The sequence below is a fragment of the Engraulis encrasicolus genome, chromosome 18 (assembly GCF_034702125.1).
Source record: "Engraulis encrasicolus isolate BLACKSEA-1 chromosome 18, IST_EnEncr_1.0, whole genome shotgun sequence".
Lineage (NCBI taxonomy): Eukaryota > Metazoa > Chordata > Actinopteri > Clupeiformes > Engraulidae > Engraulis > Engraulis encrasicolus.
In genome coordinates this window covers 20964314-20976495 of record NC_085874.1, presented here as the reverse complement: position 1 = coordinate 20976495, position 12182 = coordinate 20964314, and the positions used below count along the sequence as shown (strand labels likewise).

The window sequence follows — 12182 nt, the reverse complement described above, 5'->3', positions numbered from 1 at the left end:
ATGGAGGAAAGTGAGTAAGCAAACAGAGACAGGCAGGATATCAGCAGATAAGGGGGTTTAACATTTCATGACTGTTTGTACTTAACTTTTGCTTTACAGCACCTTAAATTGTTTTTTTGTGTCGTTTTCTGTCACTTAGGATGCATTTACTCACACACACACACACACACACACACACACACACACGCACACACACGCACACACGCGCACACACGCGCACACACGCGCTCGCACACGCACACACACACACGTCTGGTCCCAGATAAAAGGATGCATTTATTCACATTCACACGCACACACGCACACACACGCACACACACGCACACACACGCACACACACACACGCACACGCACACACAAACACACGCACACAGATTGCAGATCAGTCTGGTCCCAGATAAAAGGCCATTGTCATCCTGAGGATACTAAAAACGACAAGCACAGACACAACCCCTGCTGTTAGAAAGATAGGGAACATTTAAGATAGACAGAAAGACAGGAAAAGAGGGAAGACTGTGTGTGTGTGTGTGTGTGTGAGAGAGAGAGAGAGAGAGAGCGAGCGAGCGAGAGAGAGCGAGCGAGCGAGAGAGAGAGCGTGAAAGCAAGAGCAAGCGTGAAAGCAAGAGTAAGCGCGAGAGAGAGTTCTGTGGTCAATTGAGGAGGAAATTACCGGATCTCCACACACTGGTCCTGAACGACAGCCAACAGCTTCCCATTGCTAGAGAGAGAGAGAGAGAGAGAGAGAGAGAGAGAGAGAGAGAGAGAGAGAGAGAGAGAGAGAGAGAGAGAGAGAGAGAGAGAAATGAATAGCATAAAACACAAATAAGTTCCCCTGTGTAGCATCAGATGAGCAGGACAACGTGGGTGGTCAGCAGATCGATAGCTAATTACAGAGGCCCCCCAGTACATACAATAGGCACTTTTCCACATACAGTGGTGGTGTTCAGTCAGCCAGGGGTGCATTTTTCAGCAACATCATTGCTAACCAAGTTAGCAACTTACTTGGATGCAATGCAATTTCCCAATGGAAACCTAACTGGTTAGCAACGATGCTTTCGAGAAACGGGGTCCTGGTGTGAGTTTTACAAACAGTGCTACCCGGAGTATGGTTGGAGTTACGTTTTTAACACAGGCACAAAGCATTTCTACGTAGGCTTAGTTGACTAGCGTAAGGCCAACGGATACCCAATCTATCGAAGAAGGCTATGAATAGTTTGAGCAGGCAGTGGAAAAGGGCTTTAAGTGATGGGAAAAGGGCCTTCTCTCTGGGCCCGGGACAACTGACCCGTTGCCCCAACCCCTCCAATCCCCTTGTCAGCTTCCCTGTGTGTTTGGGTCTGCCGGTCGTCTTGTCAGGGTGACGTGCGTTGATAAGGAGCTGGAGCCAGACGGGAAAAACAGACACCTGACAAGTGCTGACTCGGCTAGTACACTCTTGGAGGCACGGCAGCGTGAACTGGCTGTCTAGTGGTGTACTGTATTAGAGATGGAAGAGAGACACTGGCCACGTCTACAGGGGGCAGTGGCGTGGAACAAGGGGGGAAAACCCTGACTCATTCTTAGGGCCCAACCCACCTGGGGGGCCCCCCGGGGGCCCTCCTATGGAAAATGTTCCATGGAAAATGTTCTTGGGGGGCCCATAAAAGAGGTTGTTCCTGGGGCCCCAAATGTGGTGCTAAACCCCTGACAGGGGGGCACTTTTAACCCATTGGCGCCTGAGCCAGTTTTTAGAAAAGGTCCCCAATGCCTGAGGTTTTTTGAGATAAGAAAATTTGGTTGAAAACTCCGATGAAAAATTCAATATCTCAGCCTCTGGAACACATAGGGACATGGGACAAATTGCATTGAAAAGGTAAAATCCTCTGCTGTCACGGGATTATGATCATTCAGCATTAACACTAACACATATTCCTTAAAAAAATCATATCTCATAATCAAATGATTGAAAAAAATGTCATGTGCTTTCAGGATAATGCTTGATGCTGCTATTTATTATAGGCTATTTATTGCTACTGTTACAATAGCCGACTATAACTAAATCATAATAATCATTATTATTATAATTATTAGGCAGTCATTTCTGCCATAAATCAGGGGACATTTGTCTGATACAGCCACTTCCTCTCCCACCGGCGAGTATGGCCGTTTTATTCCTCCAAACGTTATGCAGAGACCGATGAGCTATTTCATATCATATTTTGAGACGGGGCTCCACTTTGAGCTGGATGTGTGGCCGCGCGTCTATAATCCGCATGTCTACCGTTGTCTGCCTCACCAATAGGCTATCACCATATCCGAAAGTTCTTCAGTGAAAATATTCTGAAATATCTAAAGGACGTGCTTCCTCTGATAGGCCTATTGGCAACTTCGCCAATTGCCCCGAGTGTCGGAGTGAACTTTTGGTAATGTCGGGGGCGAAATCTAGTTGACTGTCTATTTGGAAGCCACTCTCCCACCTCTTCATGCGGCCGCGGCAAATCACACTCCTGCTCTCTATCTAAAGGGTCTTCAATCATATTTCCTTTCCTCGATCGAAATCTGTTCATTACCTTTCAACTGAACGTCACGTTCGCTGTAACAGCATGTCTCGCGAACCACAGCCTTTTTTTTTTTTTTTTTACCTGTGTGAAATGACTAAACAATCCACGTCTGCAGAAGCGAGCATGGTTGATTTCGTTTGACATTTTTGTCGACAAATCAAACTTTTTTTGCCACATGATCTTTAAAAAATAGAGAACACCCACCTCTTGTGTATTTGAACAAAACATTATGGATTGCATCGCCCAAGCGTCTTGAAAATATTGACAAATCAATAATGTTGCGTAACGCAACAACCGGCATCAGGGCCAATGTTGCGTAACGCAACATCCGGCGTCAATGGGTTAATCCAATAAAAAAACACATAAACTGATCAAATATGCATCATGTAAACAGTCAAAAGATCTACATAAATTATTTAAACCAATTAAATATGCCTCGTGTAAACAGTTCAATAATATCTTTAAACATAAACAGTATAAATATATTTTATCAGGGGGGCTTAGAATATTCATATGAACCCACTAAACGAGGGCAAGTAGAATTAGCACTTTTATAGCTGGATGAAAATTGAAAATAGAAAATAAAAGTCTGCACACCAGTCTCCCGTTTCTTTTCATTTAATGTGATGTTTCAGGCAGCACGACCTTCATCAGACAATGTCTTTGTCTGATGAAGGGAATGCTGCCCGAAACATCACATTAAATGAAAAGAAACGGGAGCCTGGTGTGCAGACTTTATTTTTTATTTTCAATTTTAATGTGACTGGTTGCTGGTCCTGCACCCAGAATATTTTTGAGACGGATGGGCATGTTTTTTTCTTCACATTTATAACTGGGACATGTTTTTGCCAAACTCTCAAGAATCAGTGAGGCTGTGATGATGACTGTGCAAATCAACATGGAGGGCTTGATTTGGTTCTTTCATTTTGGGGGGAAAACTCAGTCGAAGCCCAGACCGCCATGGTGAAAAATAGCTAAACGTCTTTTGCTGATGCTACACCATGCCTGACCTTGAGTGTGTGTGTGTGTGTGTGTGTGTGTGTGTGTGTGTGTGTGTGTGTGTGTGTGTGTGTGTGTGTGTGTGTGTGTGTGTGTGTGTGTGTGTGTGTGTGTGTGTGTGTGTGTGTGTAAGATAGAGAATAGAGAACAAATAGTGTCTCTATAGATTAGTTATGAGGTTCTGAGAAAGTTGTGTTTTCTGCTTCTGTTTGCATGGATGTGTGTGCGTATGTGTGCGTGTGTGTGTGTGTGTGTGTGTGTGTGTGTGTGCTCACCAAAAAAAGCCTGTGAGTAAATTATGTGAAGAGGAGTGCTTACTGCAGGAGTTTAATAGAGCTAAGTGGCACCAAGGGAAGCGATGGCCACTTACCCCGCCAACACCCTGGCCTGGCCTGCCCTCCCTCCTGGGACCATCATGAGCTGCACTGCACTGCACTGGGCTCATTCCCACTACACTGCCTGTCACATACATTCCCTACACTACCTACTTCTCTCTCTCTCTCTCTCTCTCTCTCTCTCTCTCTCTCTCTCTTCTCTCTCTCCTCCTCTCTCTCTCTCCTCTCTCTCTCTCCTCTCTCTCTCTCTTCTCTCTCCCTCTCTCTCTCTCTCTCTCTCTCTCTCTCTCTCTCTCTCTCTCTCTCTCTCTCTCTCTCTCTCTCTCTCACAGAGTGTCAGAGAGGCTAAATTAAAATCTGGAATGGTGTCGCGGGCCGAACTGAAATTGTTCATGTATGCACTGAAAGTCAAATTCACAACAAACAAGCTCATTCTCAACTCATACTCAGTCATGGGTAAGCGATTAGGGCGTCAGAATTGTAGCTCTATGCTTGCAGGTGTGACTCCCGACCCGCCAGGTTGATGGGGGGAGTAAATTAACCAGTGCTCTCCCCCATCCTCCTCCGTGACTGAGGTACCCTGAGCATGGTACCGTCCCGCCTCACTGCTCCCTTAGGGCGCCATTGGGGGCTGCCCCCTTGCACGGGTGAGGCATAAAATGCAATTTCGTTGTGTGCAGTGAACACGTGTGCTGTGGAGTGCCGTCACAATGACAATGGGAGTTGGAGGGAGTTGCTCATTCTCCTCTCTCATAATACATGGTAGTCCAAATGTGCCTGTATGTTGCATCAATGTGAGATATTACAGAGGCCTAATCATACTCCTGTGACACACCAAATTTGTTGTTCAAGTCATATTATAGGCTTTTAATGCTGTATGTTTGTGGGCCACCTGTAGTGCACTTTTGAAATGACACCGCGGGCCAAATAAAATTCATTTAATTTTCATTTCATTTCTCGAAACCATAGTTACTAACTATGTTAGCTACTTTGTTGTTTTCAATGCAATTTCCCATTGGCAACTACCCAAGTTGCTAACTGGCTAACAACTATGCTTCCGAGAAACACACCCCCAGATTTGGACCCCAGGCCTGAGTTTGACTAGCCAGGCCATGCCCTCCAAGTGACGCAACACCTTTAGCATTGCTACTAGTCAGGTCAAGAGCAATGCAGTTACCTTCTGAGTTCCCGAAAAATCTGGAACTCCTCCCACTGTGTTGGGAGGCAAACAACCATTAGCAAACCAAGGGAGGCTATTTAGGAAATGCCGTTTGGGAAATGTTAATTGTTATGCTCTTGGTCAGACAAAGTCTCGACGAGATTTGAAAGTCGATGACAATCAGGCTAGAGTTTGACATCCCTGTTCTATGGGGACCTGGGTATATATATTTTATTTTTATTTTTTACAGTGGAGGTGTGAGGGATCACCTTGCCAACACCAGCTGCCAGTTGATCTGTTTGGAGGCCAGACGCACAAGTCCTGGAGGCAGCGAAGAACTGGACGGGCTGAAAAACACACACAGAAACACCATATTACATACACACACACACACACACACACACACATTAAAACGCTATATTACAAACACACACAAATACAAAAACACACAAAAGACCAATTTCACACACACACACACACTACACATGGGCACACAGTGATATATGCACCCGTGTCCACACACATACAGTAGAGACTGACACACAGACACAGACACACACAGACACACACAGACACACACAGACACACACACAAACGAGAGCCACATTAAACACACAGCCACCTGCATCCACAGATGGAGACGTAGACACTCTACATATTCATAATCTCAGATGTGAACACACACATACATACACACACTAGGATCTGACAGGTGTAGATTGACATTGGCTCAGTTTTGCACTCTAGCAAACCCATGCACACAAATGCACAAATAAGTTCTGTACACAGTACAAACTAGAAAAGTGCTCCGAGAGCACAAACCTCCGCCAAGGCATGGCATAATTAGATGATAGACAAAAATGATCACTTTGCAAATATGAATGACTATATTCCTGTGTCAAATTTTCAAAATGTTACATTCATGCCAGTTCAGTCATTTGCAATCAACCTGCTTTGAAAGCTTTTGATCACACGCTAATACAACTGTAACCTAATGAGTGAAGGGAATGTAATGATTTTGACCAACAAAACTGAAACAACCACAGAAGGGTTAGGCCTATTGTTTTGCCTACGATGGTATGCATCATTCTCATGGGCCACTGGTTGGTCTTGTCGCTGTCGGCTAAAGCAGCATTTCCTTCCCCGCATTCCTCATGGAAATTCACTATTCGCCGTTGTTAATCAGTCCACGGGCATTGCTGTCGGACTTTGTGGTCCATCTCGCAACTGGGGTTAACTTTAAATTTAGTGAAGGGGGTGTAATGCATTTGACCCGCTTTGTGTACTTACACAGCCACAAATTCCATATTTTTTGACGATGGTAGCCTACCCAATTAATTCGACAGCATTGTCAACCAAAATGATCTGCGCTGGTCACTGTCCATCTCGCAATTCACTTCCACTTTACACAAATTTTAGGCAGCGGTAATTAATTTCACAAGATTGTTTGTTGACTTCAACGAGGGTGTAGCCTAGGCTATAGGCTGCCTGCTGATAAGCAACTTTTTAGGTTGATAGCAGAACTAGTGTTGGAGCTGGCGTCAAAGGAGACAGTCCCACCCTGTTCCTTACTGCTTAGAATGGCGCAGGCACACCCGTGTGGAATATTCGCCGGTGCTCGGCCATTATGCATGCTGTCGGGCTTTCTGATCCCTGTCCATCTCGCAAACAACTTGGGTTACATTTAAATGTAGCCAAGGGAATGTAATGAATTTCACCAGCATTGTGAACGTACAGTCATAAATTATTTTGGCAACGGTAACCTAATTAATTGTGAACCTAAGTAACTCACAGTCCACAACAGCATTGTGAATTTACACAATCACATATTTCATAATTTTTGGAAAACGTAATTAATTCGACAGCATTGTGAACCTAAACGATCAGCGGGGGTGGTCAATGTCCTTCTCGCAACAGCAATGATAAAATATAGGCCACACATCACAAATTCCATATTTTTGGCAGCGGTGGTAATTCATTTGACAGGATTGTTTGCTGCCTGCGGATGAAGGCTGCCTGCGGACGAACAACTGTTTAGGTGAAATGCACTTGGTGTTGGAGCTGGCGGCAAAGGAGAGAGTCTCTCCCTGTTCCTTATTGGTGCTCAGTGCTCACCGCGCGCACCTTGTGGCAGGCAGTGAAATAGCAGCGAACGAACACACAAATAAACACAGACAACAAACACACAAACTCAGGCGATCACATGACCTCCTTGGCGGAGGTAACAAACAGCAAAACAAATTCTATATATACAGCATACACACACACACACACACAAAAGTTTCAGCTCCCTCTCCGGGAAAAATATAGCTGTTGCTGGGAAATAGGCAGCAGCATAAAATGCACTGAGGGCCTTTCCCCACCAAGAAGCCTTTACACACACACACACACACACACACACGCACGCACACGCACACGCACACGCACACCCGCCTGGTCATTGATCCTAATGCATTATTAAATCATGTGAATAACAGTCCAATTTCATGTCTTAATGACTATCAGAGCCTCTCAATCTCCGACCAGAACTGTGCCCAGGGCGAGGGGTAAGGGGAAGGAAAGTAGAGAGGAGGAGTAGGGGAGGAAAGACGAGGGAGGAGGAGTAGGACAAGGAAAGAGGAGAGGAGAGGAGAAAAGGGAGGAAAGAGGAGAGAGGAGGAGGAGGAGGAGGATGAGGAGGGGAAGAGTAAGGAGAGAGGAGGGAAGATGAGTAAAAGGAGTAGAACGGAGAGAGGAGGAGTAGGGAGAGGAAAGAAGAGAGAGGAGGAGAGAGGGAGGAAAGGAGATAGAAGGTGGAGAGGGAGGAAAGCGGCGATAGGATGAGGAGTAAGGGGAGGGTAAGGAGAGAGGAGGAGAGAAGATGAGAAGGGGGAGAAAAGAGGAGAGAGGAGGAGGAGAGAGAACATGAGTAGAGAGAGAAAAGAGGAGGAGGAAGAGGAGGAGGACAAGGGTGTGGAAAGAGGAGCGAATAGAGGAGGAAAAGGAGGAGGAAAAGGAAAGATGAGAGGAAGAGAGTATAGCATAGCAGGGAGCGTACACTTCGCCCCAAAGCATCTGAAAAAATATGAGCAGCATTAAACTGGAAACATTATTACATAGTGCACTGGGCCTCGGAGCACACTTGTGCTTGCCATTACAGCACAGGAGGTTGCAGGAGAGGCAGGATTTGTCGCTCATTCACACAAATTCCAGACAAACTACTATGCCCTTCAGCTTAGCAGCAAAACTGTGTCTAATGCAGAAGCAAAGAGAGATGCTCAGACTAAATATTCACATTTAATCTCACATTTAGTCTTGCTTTTCAGGCTACAACAGGGGTACAAAATGTCATCAAGGGGGAGCAGCCTGTCTGCGGCATGTCAGCTGTGGAAGAAATGACTTCTCCACCCGTCCAGAATTAATCACAACTACTATACCTGTAAGCGCATAGGCCAGGACTATTCAAATGCCGGCCTTGGGGCCAGATGCTGCCCTTGGACGGCAAAGTTCTGGCCCCCCACAAGAACTGAAATACGGAAACATTTTTCGGAATATAGAGATAAAAGTACGGGTTCCGTATCGAGCTGAAATGGGACATTAAAATGATGGAAATTACATCTAAGAAATGCAAAACTCAATGAACCTCAATGAACTATCCCGTATTTTTTCAATTGACAGTCGGCAAACATAATACATATGTATCGTTCGGCCCCTTTACTGGGAGGAATTTGGAAAAACTGGCGCTCGTTGACATTTACTTGAATACCCCTGCCGTAGGCTGAACTGTGGGTGCAGTGACATGTGAGACATTACAGCAAAATCAACACTGCCCCCTAGTGCACGACTAGCAGACTGTGCTCCACTTAAACACAAGGCAGGGCATTCTGTCACTTTGACAACAGCAAAATGACAAAACCCCAACTCGGAACACGCTACCTCCATTTTGTAAGGCATTGTGTTCACAAGATGCACATGAGTCAGGAATATGTGGATGGCATTTTTCATACCTCAGAATTCTCTTTTACACAATATGACAGCATACCATAACTGTGACTGTTTTAAAATTATGATTTGTCTGTAGGTAGTGTTAATCTCATAATTAGAAAGTTCCTGCCATAGTATAACTTTTATATTTAGCTTATTTGAGTTAATTTCTTTATTAGGCTTTTTCAGAAGTAAGCAAAAAATACTTGATTTGTAGGCCATCAACACCAGACTTTCTATTATACCACCCCCCTCATTCATTCATTAGTTCATTCATTCATTCATGCAGACACAGACGCAGGCGTGGGGAGAAGACAAAAGAAAGTGTGGCGAGTGCATAGCCCTTACCTGTACCACAAGTAGTGAAGGATGAATCTGAAGGGACCTGCATTGAAAACAGATACATCACATATTAAACATCTATAACAATAAATGACATAAAGTCTAGGTTAGCCTTTATAACTTTCTATCTGCCCTCAAAGAGCTACTGCTTGATTATAAGCAATAGTGGCAGTAGGGTCCGTGTAACGCTTTGCAGTGCTTTGATCCATTTTCGGAATTCACATGAAAAAGATGAAAATTGGGTTCAAAACTTCAATTTTCAATTTTCCAGACAACTCAGAAAACAGAAAATTGACGTTGTTTGTTCATTTCATTGTAATTTGTCGGTGGCCTTTGAAAGAGAAAATATGTGAATTTGAAACCAAAGTAAAATGAGTCAATATTTCAATTTTCAATTTCTGCGTGGTGGTTGGACTGAACCATTCGCGCGGGGACCGGGGGATGTATTGGCTCAAGTAGCGGCAGATGTTTTGCGTAATGCCTACAAATTAATAGTAAGGCCTACATTAATAAGTAGGCCTACAGATCTGACAGATAACTGACTCAGCTGTAGGCCAACCTGCAACAGCACCCCCCCCCCCCCCGAAAGTGATTTCATGGACAGGGGGAGAAAATTACCCGCATAATTTGCACACCATGCCTGCTCTGATTAATGCGCACCACAGACCTATTGACTCCACGCTGACTAGACTAGGCCTACTCTTAATATGATCCTGTCTACATTTGCATTGGCTATTAATGCATAAATGTTGCACATTGTTTATTTTACGCGTGGATATTTCCCAGCCAATTTCTCAGTTGGCACCACACTGCAAAATGGTCCATGAGTGGAGTAGCCTAGGCCTATTAAACTGCATCTGCATCTGCATCTGCAAGACTTATATTAGCCTATTTGTAATATTATCTTGACATTTCACAAAAATAAGACAGGCTTGAAATGTATACGGGTGTAGCCTAAAGGGTGATTAAAACAAAGCAAGCGACATGAATTCGCAGTGCCTTATTGCTCGAGCGCGTCATTTCAGTCCAGTGGAAAGTTTGAAGCGCGCGTTATAACGGCAATGTTGCCCACAGTCTGCTGTCAAGTGCAGCAACTGATTTTTTTCCTACAGCCTAATCTGATTGTCTGAATTCTTAGGGGAGTTGGCCCATATGCAAACGGAGTTGCCGACCATTGATCTACAGTAAGCTGTGCGTGCCCAACGGTTCGGAGTTGGGTTCTGAGTTCGTCTCTGGCGTGTTGGCAGGGGAGGTGAAAGCGGGTTGTTGAAAAGTTTGCAGGTTGGCTACGACTACAGCTGAGCCAGTCATTCTGTCCGAGTTGTAGGCCTACGTCTCACAAGCTGACTTGCCATCCATTTCATTTGTAGGATAGGCAAACACATCTGGCGCTACTTGAGCCAATAGCCTACCTACATCCCCCGTTCCCCGCGCGAATGGTTCAGTCCAACCACCACGCAGAAATTGAAAATTGAAATATTGACTCATTTTACTTTGGTTTCAAATTCACATATTTTGTCTTTCAAAATCCACCGACAAATGACAATGAAATGAAAAAACAACGTCAATTTTCTGTTTTCTGAGTTGTCTGGAAAATTGAAAATTGAAATTTTGAACCCATTTTTCATCTTTTTCAAGTAAATTCGGAAAATGGATCAAAGCACTGCAAAGCGTTACACGGACCCAGTAGACTACTGAATTTGTTGTGATAACACTTACTACCATGGGACTCTTTAGTTGAAGTTAGGTTAAAGTTGATTGTATTTCAAATGTTATTTTGCACAATGTTTGACCAGCTGTTCTTATACAACCAATGCACTTTTCAATGTGTTTGTCATCATTCCCATTTATTTATGTGCCCCTTAGCTTCTGTCATGCATGCATGTTTTATTTTGTCTGATGTGCTATGTGCACATGTACCGTTACCCACCTGTCACCGCTTTGGCGATTAAGGACGAATCGTGCTCCTTGTAGCCCCTTAACTGCAGAGCAAACATAAAATGATTGGTGCTTAAAATTGTGCATTGTGCATACGATGTTTTGCAGTAGAGTTGAGTAGATAACGGAATGGGACTGGTTTACTAGGTACCAGAGGGATGGTGGACCGTCATCCGTTTCGTTGCTCTTCCAGTCAATGGATATGGCAATTCCATCATTCTGGTACCTACCGCCCCGTTTACTAACGTCTTCTTGACAAACCGTCGGTCTACTCCACACGAAATGAATGACTTAAAAGTTGTTTACATTCCCAAGCTACTGATGGTGATGCATGCATTAGTTTTACTAATACGGTGAGGAATGCAAAAAAAACAATTTTGTCGTGTTAATTTCAACTGACACTACCATGAACGGTTCTACATGACACCTGTCATGAATGCAATGCTAGAGCGATAAGGTAAACTTGTGCGACGTGGCCTCAGTTACATGAAATGCTGGAGAGCGCCCAGGACAACAACATTGCAAAGTACGTCTCTGTAATTCAGAAATACTTCACAACTCCGCACAGAAAGACAGGATAAATATGTTAGTACCTGTGTGTCCGTTTCAGGAGGCCATTCGGTATTTATGAGTAAATCGTACAAAATATTCTCCTCCTCATCTTCCAAAAGACTATCGACTGCCATGTTTGCAGCAACTGCAAGTAAAGGACGGTGGCCAGTGAAGGTCTATATTGACGTGGTATCAATCCGCGTTTCCTTTAAGACTTTGGCTTTATAGAGGTATTTTATCAATCACAAATAATTTAAAGTTTTTTTTAATCTGATACATATAGAGAATTTAAGACAATATTCTTTTTATTTAGTAATGTGAGAACAATTTCGCAGACTCGGGCAGTTCAAAATG

General features: G+C 44.1%; 1 protein-coding gene across 1 annotated transcript in view; it reads right to left on the bottom strand.

Annotated features, from left to right (window-relative positions):
* nbas (NBAS subunit of NRZ tethering complex) overlaps positions 1–11962 on the bottom strand; it is a 269476-nt gene extending 257514 nt beyond the window's left edge. The window contains exons 1-5 of the mRNA XM_063223269.1: positions 11870–11962; positions 11269–11320; positions 9345–9381; positions 5303–5380; positions 671–718 (exon numbers count right to left, since the gene is read on the bottom strand). Of these exons, the coding sequence (XP_063079339.1) occupies positions 671–718; positions 5303–5380; positions 9345–9381; positions 11269–11320; positions 11870–11962 (308 nt within the window). The remainder of the gene's footprint in view (positions 1–670; positions 719–5302; positions 5381–9344; positions 9382–11268; positions 11321–11869) is intronic.
* Between the last annotated feature and the right edge of the window lie 220 nt (positions 11963–12182).